The 18,437-nt window shown below is 42.8% G+C and overlaps 3 protein-coding genes across 10 annotated transcripts in view; 2 read left to right on the top strand and 1 right to left on the bottom strand.

Annotated features, from left to right (window-relative positions):
* Window positions 1–4,496, top strand: part of GEMIN5 (gem nuclear organelle associated protein 5) — an 18,865-nt gene extending 14,369 nt beyond the window's left edge. For both annotated transcript variants that reach the window (XM_075164244.1, XM_075164245.1), the window contains exons 24-28: window positions 376–633; window positions 1,314–1,476; window positions 2,107–2,683; window positions 3,115–3,211; window positions 3,875–4,496. In XM_075164244.1, the coding sequence (XP_075020345.1) occupies window positions 376–633; window positions 1,314–1,476; window positions 2,107–2,683; window positions 3,115–3,211; window positions 3,875–4,030 (1,251 nt within the window). In that variant the 3' untranslated portion in view covers window positions 4,031–4,496. The remainder of the gene's footprint in view (window positions 1–375; window positions 634–1,313; window positions 1,477–2,106; window positions 2,684–3,114; window positions 3,212–3,874) is intronic.
* On the bottom strand, window positions 376–16,921 carry CNOT8 (CCR4-NOT transcription complex subunit 8). Of its 3 annotated transcripts, none has more exons than XM_075164262.1 (7): window positions 16,803–16,921; window positions 12,630–12,829; window positions 10,808–11,001; window positions 9,170–9,331; window positions 8,200–8,344; window positions 7,437–7,547; window positions 376–7,115 (listed from the first exon to the last, which is right to left on the bottom strand). In XM_075164262.1, the coding sequence occupies exons 2-7, from the start codon at window positions 12,744–12,746 to the stop codon at window positions 6,966–6,968; spliced, it is 879 nt and encodes a 292-aa protein (XP_075020363.1). In that variant the 5' UTR covers window positions 12,747–12,829; window positions 16,803–16,921; the 3' UTR covers window positions 376–6,965. The 3 variants fall into 3 exon arrangements, with proteins under 3 accessions (XP_075020363.1, XP_075020362.1, XP_075020361.1); XM_075164261.1 differs by lacking the exon at window positions 16,803–16,921 and adding an exon at window positions 13,830–14,011; XM_075164260.1 differs by lacking the exon at window positions 16,803–16,921 and adding an exon at window positions 13,700–13,835.
* FAXDC2 (fatty acid hydroxylase domain containing 2) overlaps window positions 13,898–18,437 on the top strand; it is an 18,261-nt gene continuing 13,721 nt past the window's right edge. For 2 of the 5 annotated variants that reach the window (XR_012675908.1, XM_075164258.1), the window contains exons 1-3: window positions 13,931–13,960; window positions 16,424–16,655; window positions 17,652–17,766. Coding sequence is in view for 3 of the 5 variants with exons in the window: in XM_075164258.1 (XP_075020359.1) it covers window positions 16,535–16,655; window positions 17,652–17,766 (236 nt within the window). In the remaining 2 variants the exon portion in view is untranslated. Of the gene's footprint in view, window positions 13,961–16,423; window positions 16,656–17,159; window positions 17,482–17,651; window positions 17,767–18,437 lie in introns of those variants that run through there. The other 3 variants (XM_075164257.1, XM_075164259.1, XR_012675909.1) reach the window with 3 other exon arrangements.

Below are 18,437 nucleotides of genomic sequence, written 5' to 3'. Positions count from 1 at the left end.
TTTTTTTAAGTATGTAGTACTGATCATAAGAAGAAAGAAGTGAAGGAAGGTATTTGCTGTTTACATTGAAGGAGCAAATGAGCTAACTGTAAGTCCATCTGCTGGAGGCTTAATCCAGAAATTAGTTTTCTGCAGACTGAGAAGCAGAAGGCTAGCTTGGCTTGTTCTGAGGGTTCCTTCTGACCTTAGAGCCTCTAAGTCTGTTAGCATTGTTCTTCAGTAGCTGCAGTTGTGAAACTGCAGTCTTATCACCAACAAGCTGCTACTAGCTATGATGCTCTTAAATTTCTCTACCTGCTGTGGTCAGTAAGGGATTGTTTTTCTTCTAGCAGCAGCTCAGTGCTCTTTTTTTTTTTTTCCTTCTTCTTGTTAAAGGGACAAAGACTTGTTTTCTGCCTTAACGAACTGCTTTGCAAGTGCCTTAGTGAAAGAAATCCCTGTGACCGAAAGAGCCCTGTGCCTCCCTGTTATCACAGCTGGGAGCTGAACAGAGAGGCCTCATTTTTTGACATGGTGATAGAAGTGTGGCAGAATGTATTGGGCATGGACACCACTGAACAAGCCACATGTGCACGGGAGCAGCTGCGCAGTATTGAGCATCCTCCTTCTACCAGCAACACACACCCAAAGCAGGTAAATGGATTTAGATCTGTATACACACTAAGCCGTACTATGGCATACGCAGTAAAACGCAGACACTTTGTGGTATTGTGCCAGCCAATCTCAGGGGACTGGTGTCTGCGCCCTGCTGCAGGATGAAGTTATAGTCTGGGAGAAGTAGATGATAGACAGCTGGGACAGCTTGCGTAGCCACCAGTTTATTTCCGCATTTATTTCTGCACAGGGTAAGAACAGACATACGGTGTCAGTGATGAGCACTGAGATCACCGAGATGTGCTGGCTGGGTGGGAGTGATTGACATAGCTGAGCAGTGATTCAGGGTTTTGTCTCAAACTGTTAAGGGAGGCAGGGCTGCTTGTTGTTAAAATATCCTGGAGTTCAGAAGGTCTGTTCACAGGCTGGTGCTCCTGCAGCTCTTCTTTGTGACCGCAGTGAGTCACTGACCTTTGGTGTGCTCCCACTTCTCATCTGTTTAGTAGGACACATGCAAGCACAGCTGCTGATTTTACAGTTGTAACTAATGTAAAAGTGCTCTATCTCCTGCATGAAGGAGACTACGTAAATTGCATTGTCATTAAAATTGCTTTTGGTTAAGTCATGTGCTTCTGGGCTCTTCCACAATGGTCATAAGCTGTGAGTAATTCATACTTTGCAGTAAAACTATTAATCATGCTCTCTGGTGCTTCCTGTAGGTGCTTTTCCATATTTCCCATGACCTGACCCTTGCATCCCTGAGCTATCAGGCTGCTACCTGGGATGAGGCAGTGAAAAGTATTCTTGGCGCTGTGACCCGCAGTTATGATGCTGGTAATTTCACTCTGATGCAAGAGATTTGCAGTATCATCCTTCCTGAAGGTAAGTCTCTTCTTGAGTATCTCCTGGCACTGAGAGGTAGGGGGATCTTCCTTGTAAGCACAGCTGTGTGTCCATTAATATTAGTAAGCATAACAAGGTTTGGAAGGAGCAAGACATACCCATATATATGGAAACCTGTGGAATTTGGCTAGTGCATTGGGTGATCAAAATTCCTGCCTGTGGAAGGAAGCTCAGCAGTGTCAGCTGGTGTGGGTGATGTAGGAAACTCAGCAAATTCTGTTCTGTGAGGGAGATGGAGACACTGGAAAGCTGTGTTCATCTCATAGTTACAAATCACTCCAACCGGCCCTTCCCTTCATTCTCTGCAGAGTATGCAGTGCATTTATTTTGCGGCTCTTGATCGTGTGAATATCTTGATGTGCAGCTTGGGACCAAGGAAGTTTGCTGTAGATGATGAGAACACGCAGTCTCATGCTAGCTAGAACACAGTATTGTGTTTAAAAAGATGCCAAAGTTGTCTGCCTTTGCTTTTCTGCTTCCTGCACCACTCTGCCAGCATCTGAGTAAATCTCTGGTTTGGGTCTCCAGGATAGCCGTTCATTTTACCAGATCTGGTCTTTTTCTTTGGAAATCTCTATAAGCTACTTGTAATCCTTTTTTCATTATTAGGCTGTGATAACCTGAGACACAAACTGGACAGCACAAATTCTCAGAGCATGGACGCTTGCAGAAGTTTAGAGGGCTTTGTGGCTTACGGACTGCTGTACGATCTGTGGTGGAACCCACCCAAAGACTCCCTTGTCTTGCAAAAGGCTGTGTTGGATCCTGTGCTGTGTCCCAGTGAGCAGACAGCTCTTGAGAAGAGCGGTGTCTCAGGTCAATCCTCCTTTGAAGAAACTCCTGATCAAACTGCAGTTGAGATGGATGAAAACCTCTGCAATACAACGGAAGTTCGTAGGTGTGAGACAGAAAGTGACTCAAGAACTAGCTCAGTCAATTTGGTAGACAGACAGTCAAAACTGAATGGCTGCAAAGTGCTTCTTTCAGAAGAGATTGCTGCTTTACAGAACACCCAGAGAGATATAGCTGAGGTCCAGCAGATTTTAGCAGATATGATCCGCCAGCATCAGCAACAGAGGAACAATCTCCAGGAAAACACAAATGGAAGCACCCAGGAAAGCAACATGCAGCAGAGTTCAGAGACTGAATCAGACAAACCATGCTCTGGCAGCAGCCAGATGAATTGGTAAGCTTCAGAACATGAGTGAATGGATTGAAAAGCACTGCTTTTTTCGTGTGTTTGTGCAGCAGATTTCTCATTTAGCTCAGATTGCCTCTAAACTCAAGCTTGTCACCCAGGGACATACAGCTCAAAAGTCTTGCATTTCCCTGGGGCTGAACTACCATGTGCATAAACTTACTATACAGCTGAATAACTTCCTGATACACAGAATGTGTTGGTACGGTGAATAAACAGGGCAGCTTGAAAAGGAGAGGATAATGAAAAGGACAAGCATGATCTAAGAGGTCTGTCTCTTTGTTGAACAATTATTTGGGTCTTTGGCAAGAATGAGCTAGAGCGTGTAACACTTGTCCAACTCTCTCCTGTGCTCCCTATACAGGAGGGAGGCTATTTTAAGCAAAAGTTACTTATGAAACCTGCTCTTTCCTTGACAGTAAAGATGAAGTAAAGGAACCAATTATGCTCCCTGAGCTAACGAAGCAGCTTCTAAAAGCAAAGCAGAAACTAGCAGAATTTCCAGACAATTTAAAGGTAAGTTTTCAGAAGAGGCATTGTGGTTCTGAAAAAAGACAGTCTTTTTGTAAGGGCAGCCTCATCATAGAATCCCTTTCATACAGAAAGTACAGTGACTTTCTGTGTGATCCTGTGGCAGTTTTGAGAGAGAATTGACACATGGCATCAGGGTGATATTTTTCTTTAAACCATAACTTTCTCCGTGCAGTTGGAAAGTGTAGGTAAAGCTCCTGCATGGAGAACTCAATGGGATATTCTGTATGAATCTCTCCCATGCACTTTAAAAGCAATCCCTTGCTACTTAGAATTGTGTATGCAAAAACAGATTTGATAAACAGTGAAATCAGAAATGTAAGGTATAAAATGGCCTTTATAGATTAGGAACTGTAGAAACTACACATCACATGTTTGAAAACAATGTTTCCTAGGCTGTCTCATCCCTCTGTTCTCTAGTCTATAATATAACTAAAGGTAATCACGCTGATTGTGCAAGAGGGGGCAAACCTGGCTAAATGTGAGCTAATGCACTGGAAGAAGAGGAAAAAATGCATCTGACTCATGACTATCTGTTCCAAAGAATCTATAAAGCAGTGTCTTTAGAGAGCTGGCTGCCTGAGTATGTTCTAGTTGAACAATTACAATTGAAAGAGTAGACATCACCTCATGTTCTTTTTTTTGCAGGTCTTCCCATTCCCCGACGTGCTGGAGTGCTGCCTTGTACTCCTTCACATTGGACCCCAGTGCCCTCCTGCACTGCACGAAGAGGCATTGGATCTCCTTAGGAAACACGGTAGTGCTAGTCTTCACAAAAAGGCTGGCAGAAGGTTCTTGACATGACATTTTGAGACCAAACTGTCTCCCTTGAGCTGCCTGCAGCTACTTAACACCAAGGCTGTTCTTTCTTCAAGTGAAGGCTTGTTTTGATGGCCGTGGTTATTTTGGATAAAACTACAAAAAATCAGGTTTACATACAGACTCACTTGTGGTCATCAACTAGTACTACTTAAGGAGATTGTGTCAGAAAATTGAAAAGCAGTAGGTTGTGGACTTGAACTGTATAGAGGATTTTTGTAGAGTCTTTTTTTATTTGTTGGAAGTTACGCTAATGAAAGCTCTTGCTATTTACACGTAAGAGAAACAGTTTTGAGCAGCTGTATCAGTCTTTCAGCAGAGGAGGAGTAGTAGCTGCCCTCAGGAAAAACAATGGTTTCTGTAAGCAAACTGACCCTTAAGCCAGTATTGTTCTTAAAAGCATTGTGAGTTTATTTTCCCTCTTTTAAATAAAGTCTTCTACCACCATGAATTGGCATTTAATTTGATGGATGGATAGAAATTAGTATCAATCAAGGGCAAATAAGCCTGTTTGGGTTTTTTTTGTTAAACGTACTACATAAATCAAACTCAGCAAATAAAACAAGCGTGTGCTATGACTTAGCTTTGCGTGGTGAAGCCACCTGTACACCATAAAAGAGAAGGCAAGATCTTTTATATTTGTTTCCAGCATGACTAGCAAGAGATAAGGGATTTCTGCAGGTCAAGAAGAGTCCCTGCTTTTGGCAACATCCATGGCTGAACAAACTGCTTTTTGCTACAGTGATGGTAAATTTGAGGTACTATCAAGTTCTCTAGAAAAGCTGCTATTCTAGAAGTGCCAAAACCAATCCTAGATTCTGGAGTCTTGAACATGCAACATTTTGACCAGTCTTAACAGTTTACCTAAAGCTTTGCCTGCCTTGTTAGGAAAACTAACTCCTCCTGAGAAAAGAACAGGGCTGCATAAGCCTTAGTGAACATAGCATCTGTCATAGTAATTTCTAGAAGCAAATTTTTAAATGCAGCAGCAAAGTTCGTGGTAGGATGGGGAGGGTCATGAATTTAGAAAGTTTTTAAGTACAATACAGATTATTGTTTAAGAAAAAAAGTAGGAGGGATGGATTTTTTTACATCAAGAGCTATTCAAGATTCTTCCAACCAAAATGCAGACTTAATACTGATAGATTTCCTGTTCCAACAAGTAAATCCTCAGAACAACTGGAAGAGCAGTACGTGAAAGCCAGGGGTTATACTAAAAGAAGATCCTTCTGTAGATGTGTTAATCATCTGGTAAACTGTTACCACTAACTTGAACTTGCTAAATTCTGTACAAAGTACTTGAAAAGCAGGAGGGGGAGCTAGTGCTTAACCACACAGCCCTCCTACTTTAAGAACGAACCACTAGAGTTTAGATGGAGCAGGAAAGCTTCACACAGGACCGATGAGCAAAATGGATTTGTCACTTTAAGTGGCTATGCTGCACTGAAAGAATACTCCACAATACTGCTAGCTGTGCTGAGAGACGAGCAGAAAGAGAATAAAAGTCCCCCAAAGAGATCTTAAGCTCAACTTCCATCAGCTACTGTACAACAAGCTCAAAAGCAGATTTTATCAAGAACTACCCCAGTAGCACATCATAAATGGTAAAGAAGAAAGAAACTTGACCATCTTTGAGCATGTATTGCTCAAATTCAGATTCCAAAGGCTGAACTTTGGGAATTTTAGTGCTTGATGGAAAATCCAAAACAAGGCCTGGTTTAAAAAAATTTATTTTACAAAAATTAAAAACAAGTAGTATTTACAAGCATTTTAAATACCAGCTCTAAACCTCAACTCCTAATAATGGACTGTTTAAGCTTGTTTAAAATGCAAGACAAATCTTAAAATTTTAAGTTTGCCATGTCCAAAAGGGTTTTTGTTTTGTTTTGTTTTTAAGAAATGTCATTACAGAGCTGTCGAAAAAAGAAGATACTATAGAATAGCTCATTTTTTAAAAAGTCAGAATCCCAAGTTGTTCTTCCATGCTCTAACTACTTTTCAGATGTTTATAATAAAGAGAAATGGAGCTGTTTTGTTTGTTGTTAAGCATATAGTAAAATTAGGGGCTGGAGAAGCAGGGCGGAGAAGGGGAACAAATATCCATCTGCTGAACTACTTGTGTTGCAAGGAGAAGAATAAAATTTGTAGATTAAGTTGAAGAAAACTGAAGTCAGAGTATTGGTCCAATCCCCTGTCAAAGGTGAACTTTTAGGCCTCTTAAATCTATTTCCAGAATAGTTTATTAATACCCATAAGAACTAAGCTGAGGCTCAGTATGGGTCAAACCTGTACCATACAGAATTAGAAACTATTGAGAGCTGATCAAATCAGTTCCAGTAATATTCATTCCCATTGTTGTTAAAGCAAATCTCTGAATATTTTTAGCTGCAAGGATCATTTTTAATATCATCTGTTCCCAAACCTCTGCAGTGATCAAAGGGAGCAATTTCCACAGACTACACGAAGATAAAATAAGAAAAACATGAGGTGAAGCAGTCACCCTCACAACATGCAGAAGTTTTAAAATAAGCTTTATAAAGCACAATTTGCAGATTTGTGTGCATGTCTGTGTCCATTTTCACTGGATTTCCAGACCCTTAGCTCTACTGAATATTCTACCATTAAGTCTTCCTTGCAGATTCTGTACAGTATAAAGAGGAAAAAAACAGAGGTATACACAGTAGATTCTGTCTTTTGCCCTTGGTATTAAAAAGATGGCAAACCACAAATGCTGGCATTAGGAATTCAGTCAATTCTCTTCTTCTGGGTTTCAAATGAAGATGCAGCTCTTCAGCAAAACTGCAGGCCTTCTGCAGACTGTGTACTGTAGATGCCTTTTGTTTGAGACACTATTAGGGAAAATGGTTGAGGACAGCAGCTGCCAGTATGGTAACCATGTTCTGCTGAGGGGTACCGCTTGTCACGGCTGCATGTTGTTGATAATAGCCAAAATGCTCATTTTCTCTTGGGCCGAGTCCACATCTTCGTTTTGTTTCTGAGCCACTCCTGTGCCAAGGCCATACAGCCGCCCACAATACTTTGCATCATCAATTGTATCCTCAAAAAACAACTGCAGATTAAAAAAAAAGGAAGAAACAGGTATGGTTTAATTGTGCCTCTAAATCAGAAAGTACCTACTGTTAATTAAACAGCTCAATTGAAGTCAGCCGTCTCTAAGATGCAGCGTGGGATTTAAAATAAGCACATGAAAGAGGAGTAAACAGAAGAAGTCTGTGCCAATATCAACAATTCCTATTATTGACAGTTTGAAGTGTGATGGCCACAAGGCTCAAAAAAAGCCCCAAAACAAAACAAAAAACACATTGTGCATGTTGACATTTATGGATAGGAACTAGAGAAAGAAGAACCATAACGAAGAATACTGCAGTACCTCTTTCATTCTGAAGAATGCCATTCCCGTGAGAAGAGAGTCTGATCCTGCCTGGTGTTGCCGTCCAATTCGCTGCAAATCCAGCTGATCTGCCACTTCTTGAAGGCCACCCTGCAATGAGAACAGAACTGATTTTATTTTGGAAGATCTCTTACCAAAATTGCGACGCTGCTCCAAAACATGAGGACAAACGCTACGATGAATTGATGCAGATCCCAGCCATACACACACACCAGCTGCGAGTGAAACACGGTGGTAAATATTGTTCAAGAATGCATAAATACTCTTCTCAAATTTAGGTACCTTGCTTTCCTGCTGCGGATACTTGAGATGACTGTGGGCACATTCATAGGTTACAAATGCTGGACCTTTCCCTCTCTTTCCTCAAACAAGGCTGTGATTCAGTAGATAAATTACTTTCAACCCTTTGAGTGTCTACCAGTTAATCAAGGAGGAAGTAAGGAACACTCCACCTTGCATAGGGAAGATAAGCGTGCTGAATTATAATTAGCCTCTCAAATTACAAACCAGAAAGCTGTGGGAATGTCCCCTATATAATATACATATATTGATAAGTCTAAAACTGGGGAGACTGTATCTATTAGATACAAACTTAGTCATAGGTGCATATGTGTGACTACTAGCTTCTATACACGTTCCAGTTTTAAGACTTGCTATATGCAGCAGTTCTGTCATTTGGCTTCCTGTACATTTACAGTGTTCATGCCCATCCATCAGTTGCTTGCTGGGAAGATACAAGTACCTTGAGGTTTTTGCAGCTCTTCATTAAGTACTTTACATCATAGATAGATGGGAAGAAAAGGTTCAAGATATGGAAAAATTCATGTTCCTCTTCTGGTAACCTGGAATCTGTCAACAGCTTCACCATGTAGCCAAAGTCATAACCACTGAAAACAAAAACATACAGAAACCAGATGAGCAGGCAACACCTATACTCGGTCGGTACCAACATCTCACTTTTCACAAGAGTTTTACATGCTGTAGCTTTCAAACCTTAGCATTTTCTGACATTCATAAAACTCCTCTGGATCAGAGCCAGAATTCATGCGATCATCTATGTCAATGTAGGACTTGTGAATGCTCCCTGGGTGCCTCCGCTAACCTCCTGCAGAACAGCTAAGCCGTTGGGAAGAACATACTTCCCAACGCTGCAAGTTACTGTAGCTATGGGCAATACGGAAAAGCAGGAAACCCTGTAAGTATCTGTTGCCACCACCACCTCCTCCTCCCTCAAGTCCTTTCACTTGCAATGACATCAAGGACCAGAGGTTGCTTGAAACTCTACAAGACAGACATCTTAACTACACAGATGTCTTCCTCTATGTAAACACAAGATGGAAGTTGAGAACACCACCAACATCGTAAGGAAAAAAGAAACAAAAACCTTACTTTACAATGCACACAAGTTAATAAGTGTAGAAATCACATTTCAACTTGTTAATAACTTCTTCCTTAGAGGAAGACTATAACAGCGAAAGGATTTGCAAGAAAGGCACAAAATCCAGACCATGGTAAGTGCTAGTACAAAATGAAGTGCCAAGTGTTCTTACTTCTTAAATGTGGCCTTTGTATCTTTAAGCTTCTTTTAAGAACTGCAGAGCTGCTAATTCTTCTCCTTAAAATCTGTGTCAGTCTCCATGGACAAAAACAGCAGTATTTCAATCAAAAAGAGATTTCTTACTTCACAGTGTCAGTGACCATCTCGGACCTACCTGTGGAAGGACAGCCATTTCACACTGTCACTAAGGACGACCCCAGATGTCATAAGCAACTCGGCAAAATGCAGGGTATCGATCCCCTCTTCTTCGTGCTTCTGGAACTGCAGCCCAGAGCTGGCAAGGAGGTCTATGGAATCCTGAGAGTACATGTCCTCGCTGAAGGAGAAAAGCAGCTTTGCACTCAAGGTACTAACAAGTCAGGCTCATTTTAGGAAAATTCCCCCCACACTGTATTTCAAAAACCAGAGTGGTCAGTAGGCTATCTCCGGGTCCACATTTGTGTCTCTACAAAATTCACATTGTGTCAATTTTAGTACCACTACTGCAGCCTCCTACATCTGTAATGAGCTGTTCTGCAATCGTAATTAGTTAATAATTCTCTTGGTAGTGCAAATTCCAAAGAATCCACCTCCACAGAACTGTATGACATTTTGAAAAACATCACTTCTGCAAGGCAAACGGAAGCACCACAGATGACAACACATAGAAAAGGGGAGTTCTCCCAAATAGGAAGATGTGCAACTCTAAAGCACTGAGTATCATTCCTGTCTACATTTTTCTTTTTCACTTCACCGCACATACCACCGTATCATCATCTCCAGTTCCATTTCTGGGAGTAAACAAACTTGCGTAATACTTGACTAAGGAAGGAGGACAGGGATGAGTGATGATATGCTTGGTGGAGAGCCGAGCAGGAACCTGACAGAATTCTATACTAGTTTGTTTCATTTGAGGGTGGGGGTGGAGGGAAGGACATGACAGTACAGAGCAAAATTCATGCAAAATATGGTAATTAAGTCAAATGAAGTGATCACACTGAAGACCACTTCACTCTGATTTCAGTACTTTTTAAGAGGCTCACGAAGTTGTGGAAGTAAATAGTGCAACCTTTGGGTTCAAGAACTCTATGATCTGCACATACTAGCTATGAATTTTTGTAATGTTTTCCAATGACAGTTCCATAAAAATACTGACTGATTTCCTATAAATGTGTGGTTTTGCCAGATAAACCCTCTCTTTATTCCCAGGCAGCTCTAGTGGTAATTATGCTGAGTTTGTCTTTACAATTATGGAGGAAGGGATAATGAAACTTGTTTCAACTGTAACCCAGGATATTGCAGTATGGAGGAGACAAGAGCAACCGCCACACTCCATTTAACAAGATTTATTCTCCTGAACACGTGTGATGATTTCACCAGTTTTTTTAGATCCCAGTTTATATTTTAGCATGGATCTGTGAAGAGCTATTTTCGTTTTTGCTGAAAAGAGCACATCCATTTATTTTTAGCAGAAAGAGATGGATTTTTTTATATACATATAAAAATGTATAAAGTTTAAGACTATAACATTGTGGCAGAAAAAAAGTTTAAAGCACATACAATTATTGGGGATAGGCTATTTATCACAGGAAAGAGTATTAAGGATAGGATTTTAGTATGGGTTGACTTCCAGAAATATGGCAAACTCCTGTCATGCCAAAATAGGTTCCTACATAATCTGTGTTAGAATCTGAATTTTTATTGCTCAGAACTAGCCACTGATGATGAACACACGGATCCCTGCATTTGCCAAAGGAAAGCATCACTTCAGCAGAAGAGAATAGGTGATTATTCCCTAGCTCAAGAGACTCACGTAAGGTTGAATTTAAAGTTAAACTGCCAGGTGTTGATGCCGGAAGGATATTCTCCTTTCTCATTTGTGAAAGTCAGACCCAGCTGGATAATTTTCAGAAGGTCAACGTTACACCGAAGGAGCTGATATTGATAGTCTATGGAACTGCGGAATTCACCAATTGGCCTTACAACAACTCCAGGAAACTCTGTGTCCTAGGAGAGAAGGGAAAGCCTTATTTCACCATTTACTCTATTAGGAGTCATTATTATTACTCTATTAGGAGTCTATTCAGTTCCACATTTGCAGGTCTCAGCGCTGCATTCTGTGAATTCTTCTGTAAAAATTACTTATTTTTTCTCCTTTTCCATATTCATACAGATTTTAAACGGCTACAAGTCAGAGACTAAAAAAAACCCTACACAATTTGTTAACTATTGCATTCATTCATTTATTACAGGTATCCTTTCTTGGTTTTATTCCAAAACAAAAATGTTATAAAGTCATCCAATATGCACTATTGTATAATCTAAACATCCCTCTCTCGCAAAGGACTCTCTCATTTTCCCTAAATCTACTAAAATGGACTTTTTTCTTTTATTTATTCAGTGTTCTTTCATGTTCTAAATACAAGTTAAATTTAGCACTCTGACCATCTTCATTTGATAGTCCAGACAGTGATAACCTTCGCTGGTTTTGAGGAACAGGCAATGCCTACATTGACGAAAACTCCTGCCCATCAAAACAGACCTTAACAGCAGAGCAACCATCCATTAGATGCAAAACATTTTACTTGGCCAGTAACTGTGTGCTATCTTTGCTGAAATCCAAACTTCTAGACTATTTTTACTCTCAGATCAGGTCACGTAACTTCTACTGACTAGAACGTATGCAAAAACTTTCATGAAGAATCCAGTGCTGTGTATCTGACAAAATTTCTCCCTTGCCCAAGATCTTTTTGTGTCCACTCTTGCAGCCATTAAAACAGGTCATAAGCACACTCTCAATGAGATCAAACAGAAGCAAGAAAGCTCATTTCCCATTGACATATGATAACAAAAAAATCGTATTTACTTACACAGCTGCCTTCCACACCAAAATACTACACACTCTGCAGGGGCATCTGTTTTTATGCCACACTTTTATTAAGGACTTTTCATATCTTGAAGTTTAGCGTTCCTAAGCAAAGTTGGCATAACTTACAGTATCATAACTAAAACCAGTTATTTATGTAACTAACTGGCTCCTGCCAAGCAGATACAGACTTTTAAGAGCAGAAAGAGATTCCTCCCACCGGGGGGAGATTCTGGTCTTCTTAAACAAAGGTTTGTGAACACATTGCATACCTACAGCCAGAATATTTTTCTCCCCTAAGAATCACCATCTGACCTCATTAAAAAGGAGGCAGCCCAGCTGACTACTTGTCATTTGCAGGCCTTTTGTCCTATAGGACCATGGCATCTTCCACAGCCAAACGGAGAAAGACATTCAAAGGACAAATATACTGGTGGAAAACTAAAGATTTAAACTCAATTGCACATCTGATCTGTTTCATTTTTCTGTTGCACGAACTAATACATCATGAATAGCTAAATATTAAATGAATGCAGGTTTTTAAGGTGGTCTCTCTCTTCCCCACCTTTCATTCAATTCATACTCGACACTACTTGTATTAAATTCTGGAAAGCTTCTACAGAACTGCTTTCTCATTTTTCACCACTTAACTGCTAGCTCAGTTTGACTGGGGATAGGGGGAAATCATTTCTCACGCAAGAATCAACTTACTCCCCTACCCAAAAAAATCCCTTGACTAAGGCAATTAGGTGAACTATAAAATATTTACCATTGCAATGTAGCTGTAACTTAGAACAATCTCTCGAATTTTCCTCATCTCTTCTTCCAGATTGTTTGCCCATACTTCACAGATAACCTGGCTGTTCTCGGCAAGGGCTGCTGGCATCTTGCAGGGACCAGAGTAAAGACAGCTGATGTTGAATTCAGATGACAGCGTAGAATTGCAAGCTGTGCGATCTTATCAGTGTGCTGCATTAAACAGATAAATAAATAATGCTTTATATGAAAAAAGATCTACATATAAGAACGAATGCTCTCTTGGAGTCAGTCACACTTCCATTTTCAGCTTCAAATAGCCCATTTGAAGTTCACACCAAGTTTTTTCTTGCTTTTATCAGTTCCTGTAAAGATGCTGAATGAGAAGAAAATCTAGAGCATCTGTTCAGGTTACGAGAGTGGATGCACAATCAACAGTCCAGTTATTTACGAAAAGAGTCATTCTCCCTGTCTTTCTGCTTCTCCTGGCATAAGCTCTGAAACTTTGGGCACAAGATGTACAAGCAGGAAATCCTCACGTTTAATATTCAGCTATTGCGAGAGCTTTTGAAAGCAGTAATGCTTTACAGACTACATTTATAGACATGAGCCTCTCTGATGTCACTCAGGAAACACTGAAGGAAGGTATTTCAGCTTACACTAACGGCAGCTTCAGCAGCGCTACGCCTAGGATAAATCACCGGTTGTTTACCATTCCCTGCCACACGGCGGGCAAAACGACCCCAGGTCTCTGCAAGCGGGGCTCCAGCGCTCCAACCAACGGCCGGGCCCTGGCGCCCACTTACCGCGGCTGCCTGCGGCGGTCGGCGGGACCTAACCCAACCGCCACAGCTCAGCCCGCCACCGGGGGTGCTCCCCCTCCCTCAGCCCGCCGACAAAGGCCCCGCGGCCCTGGGCCCGCCCCGCGGCACGGCCCCCCGCAGCGCAGCCCGTCCCGCCGCCGCCCGCCCCGCGCGGGGCCGGGGGCCGCCCGGCCGTGGCGGGGGAAGGGGAGGGCCGCCCCCCGCGTCGTCCCCTCAGCCGGGGGGTCCCGCACAGCGCCCGGGGCCGCCCCGCCCGCACCTGCTCGCGCGCCGCCGGGCCCCGCCGCTCGCGCTCCGGGAGCCGGGCCGCCCGGCCGCTCTAGCCCTCACTCCCCCCCGCGACTCGTCTGCTCCGGCGCTGCCCATCGCCTTCCCTGCCCCCACGCTACCTGCCCGGAAGCCGGGGCCGGGCCGCTCGCCTCCGCGCAGGCGCGATGCGGCCTCCGGGAGGGGAGGGACTTCCGGGTTGCCGCTTTGCTCTCGCGAGAGATATGGCAAAGCCGCAGGGGCGCGCGGAGGGGTACGTTGCCGCGCGCGCCTGCCTCGCGGCCGCGCGCGCTCCCGCGGAAGAGAGGGGAAAGGGAGGGGGCGGGGGAGGCGGGACGCCACGCGGGGTTCTGCCCGGAGTGCGCCTGCGCAAAGACGTTGGCCTAGTGATGACTCGTCTCCCCCCTCCGCCCCCCCCAGTGCGGCTAATGGACTCGCCCGGGCTCCCTGCTCTGGGAGCGGCGGGCGAGTCCAAAGTCCGCGGGCGGGGGGAGAAAGGCCCCTGAGGGAACAGGGGCGTCGAGGCCGGGCGGCCATAGGCTCGGTGGACTTCCACCGGCTTGGAGAGCCCCCCAGCAACCCCGCAGGCAGGTCCCCTTGGACAGGGACAGTGCCAGGCCCTGGTTGAAGGTCCCCAAAAGAAATAGCGTCTGCTGCTCCCTCACCAAAGGGAGATGAGTGGGTCACAGCAGAGACCCTTTGGCTGCGGCCTCTGTCAGGCCTGGGCTGTGAGGCGTGAGTCTCCCTGCGGATTCGCAGGCCTTTGCTGTGTGGCCCAGCCATGGGCACGTGGGGTTGCGGAGCGGGATGAGGGTGTATTTTTCAAAGCTGTAAGGGTAAAGTGCTGTTGTCCTGGCATGTGTTGCTCATACGTTGTAGTCCTTAGCAAGCTCATTAGTTGAGGAAGTTCTGCCTCTTCCTGCAGAAGCTTAGAAGTCGTTGTTCAAGTACGTACTATATCTGCCAACTTTTAGGCTGACTTCTCCAGAAATGCTATTTAAATTACATTAGCAACAAAAGTTTGTATCCGGTAAAGCAGCATAATGTAACTTCTTGTGTAGCATAGCTGCCAACACTTGCTTTGCTGGCTGATGCTGACGGCAGATACTGAATTTATTTGGAAGCTTGTCTACTAATAATTAAGCTTAGATAGTATTTTCTTTCTTTTAGACTGCCAGCCTTCTGGACAGTGTTGCATCTGTTACAAAATACTGCAGTTTTGGTACTGCTGCAGAATTGTTACGTGCCTACCATTTGGGAGTCTTTCCTCTCACTGAACCTCAGCTACTTGCCTACCATTTTGATACAAGTATCTGGAAAAACAAATATTGGTATCTTTTACATTTCAGACATAGTTCAGTGTCTCAGGTTTAATGTTCATACCTCAGCAGAAACATAACTTTTAGAAAAGGAGAGGTTTTTCTGAGTACTGCTCTCTACCAAGTGACCTTGGTGCTGTCAGCATCTTATGACATTCCATTACTGAACATTATTTTGATTCAAAGTTTATCTTCACAGATGATAGATAGTTACCATTTTGCCTTCTCAGCTCTGCAGTCTCTTGTGTTGCGTAATTTATATATTATGCAATATGCCAGGTTGGCAGAAAGTAATCACCTTTCTTCCCGTGGTCACTTGAGTTTGGGATTTCGTGCAAGAAAACATACGTTGTTAGCAGGTAAATATAGCAGGTTAGATTACAGCACTCTGTAAATATAAGGTTAGAATTCTTTTTTCCTAAGAGTTCAGAGTAAAATACATATTTTTCTTGCTCATAAACCCAGCACTTGAAGGTATGTTGAATCCAGGGAAAAAGGGAGGATGAATCTTCTCAGGACACCAAAAATATGTGTGCCTTGCTGCTCTAATAAAAAAATGTATTGCGGGAAATAATCACTTGTGATAAATTATGCTTGTAATGTTTAACAGTTTGCATATAGTTTAAAAAAAAGCTATTCAAGGATGCTTACAAGCACTGGTGGTGAGAGCTGGAAACATATTTTGCTCAAGGAGGTCAGAATTTGTTTTTTCAATCATGGCTAATTTTCATCATGGCTAATAAAGATGAAGAATAGCTGGAAAAGGCACCCTGCTCTTTAAAATAGTCCCATAGTTCTTGTATTTGGAAGTTATCAAAATTGCTTCCAGGTCCAGCGCTCCAAAGCAGGTTCTTGAAGAGTCCTCACACCCTCTATTCGATTCTGTTAAGACCACGGTAACAAAACAGTTTGTGTGTGCAGACCTACTACATCATAAGGTAGAAGAAAGGGCTTTAGCTCAACATTTTCATACTACTCAGCTTGAGCTGCATGTCCTGGATTGCCCTTGAAACGGTTGTGCGTTTCCTTTAGAGCTTGGTACAGCGCCACAAATAGTAGAAAACTTACTAACAGAAATCTTATGTCTTGAGCGTTAAAAGATACAACTATTGCTGAACATGTTTGAACCGTAACAGCAAGGCCATCATTTACATTTTCCTAACCCTTCCATCGCTCCGCAGATGTTTCCAAAGCGTACCGCTGCAGTACTAGGTGGTGGCACACGTGTGCCCTGGCAGATGGTTAGAAATATAGTTCAGAATGCAGGGAACTAATGGTTAGCTGAGGTGCGCTAAGGTCAGATTCCTCTTCAGTGTTAGAGGAACTAGCAGTGTGGGTTTGTACAATCCTGAAAGATAATTCATAGTTCTTCTCCTTCTAATGTTTTTTTCAAACAGCAAAACAAACAGTGACTATTACAAAAACTGTGGGGAGTGAACAAAGAGAAGTTATTTTATGAAGCGTCTGATCAAAAAGCCTTTCTGCTGAGAAGAAATCAGACTTCTTGCATGCCTCAGCATGTTGGAGGGTTTGTGGTGAAGATGCCATGCAGGGCACAGGCTAGCCAACGGATAGAAGCAGCTTTTAGATTATTGCCAACCTGCCCTAGACACAGACTTGCAGCAGAAAGTAGATTATGTTTACATCCTTATGACGAATATGCTGAGCTGTCTGTTCCTATTGCGTATAAATATTTCAGACATAACCTCTGTTGGAATTGAACAGCCGTTAAAAACAGAGATTGAGGTCTGTGAAATTCACGGGCTTATCACCCACCTTTGGCTATTGGATGAACAGTCCTCCCTGTGCAAGCTCAAGTCCAAATAAAGATCGGCTCAGGACAACATTCATATGGCACTCCTCTTGTGAAATCCCAATTTCCACTTCCTCCTCTGCACATGTGTGAATATGTGAAGGAATTGCATTCCTCCCTGTTGAGTCTGCTGTCTTTGATAAATAACAATTAGTAGCAACAGCTAAGAATTACAAACTCTTTCCCCACTAGGGGATAGTTAGGATTAGTCAAGAGAAAGTGTCAATGAAAACAGTAACACAGTCTTAAATCTGAAGTAAAGCAACAGTGAATGTTTACCGCTCCAAGAGGACAAACAGCATGAAGTTGGGAGGGGAGTTCTGGGAATACTCTCCTTCCAGAAAATAAGTTAATTGGTAAAAATACAGATGTAGTGGTAGGTACAAGAATCCAGGCACAGGCAACGGGCACCACCATTATTCACGCTTGCCAATCTCTCTGCAACTCTAGCTGTTGCTAGCTTGAGATGTTGCTTACCAAGAGCGTGTGTTGCTTCACCTGTGAACGGCCATACAAGGCTAACTGTGAGGCAGAGGTGATATTCCTTGTTCTTCCTTGTGTGGAAAAATAAATCTGGAAAGTTGTGGCGAGTAACACCCTCAATTCTCAGAGCTTAGTTCATAATAGGGCACTGTATATTAGGTAAGTAACGTAGATTGGGGCCACATTTGCATAATAAAGACCAATGCTACGGCAAATTACATCTTGCTCTCTGCAATACCATAATTACAGACTTTATGGTCTGTAAACATCATGTTTAAAGACAACTGAGCCCAAGCACATTCTAACCTGTTTGCATCTTGTCCTTACAGATGGAACCAATACCTGTAACTGGCTGAGGACACTATGTAGCAACAGCATTGGTGTAATTTATAGATTTAGTGCCACAATGAAAACTGGACTGCTGGTTTTTTGCCAAATTCCACGGTAACCCTTACTGCTTTTAACAAATACACCTTTGACCCATTCGGTTACGCTGGCACTATTTTGTGCTCGAAATATGAGTCAGTGCATTATAAAGACTACTTATCTTTAAGGTGTAGATGGCTTTTTTATTCTCAGATACAGCCATTAACTCTTGATGGAAAACTCTTACCTGCAGAGATGTATTCCAAATGCTTAACTGAGTGACAGCGTGCACATATGCACAGGGAACACTGCCAGTGCTAACAGTGACATGGCACTGCCTTCACATGACTTGTCTGGGAGGGGACAGCCAGCTCCTGCTTGGAAACACACCCCCGTCACCTTTGCCTAAACCCTTATAAAGTTTCCACAGCAGTACTGAAAGGTAAGGAGTTGAACTCCGGGCTCTGAATGGACACGAAGGACCTCTCCTAGGCTACCATCAGCAGGAGGTGAGCAAAGAATGGGCAGCCAGAGTTCAGGAGTGTAGGAGCTTGAAAAGATACGACAGACACTTTGAGGAAATAATTAAAAGGCAATGTCATGTGTCTGTTTAAAGAACAGTCCTAAGATTTTCTAGGAACTGTGGTTGCCTTCAGATCTGTGCAGTGCTTGGCAGAGAAGGACATCAGCCAAACACGACGTCTAGTCCTGTGTCTGTCCACATAGTGTGGCTGACAGGCCACTTTTTG

This window comes from Calonectris borealis, chromosome 15 (assembly GCF_964195595.1).
Source record: "Calonectris borealis chromosome 15, bCalBor7.hap1.2, whole genome shotgun sequence".
NCBI lineage: Eukaryota > Metazoa > Chordata > Aves > Procellariiformes > Procellariidae > Calonectris > Calonectris borealis.
The sequence above is the reverse complement of the archived record's forward strand: the minus strand, read 5'-3'. Positions and strand labels throughout refer to the sequence as shown.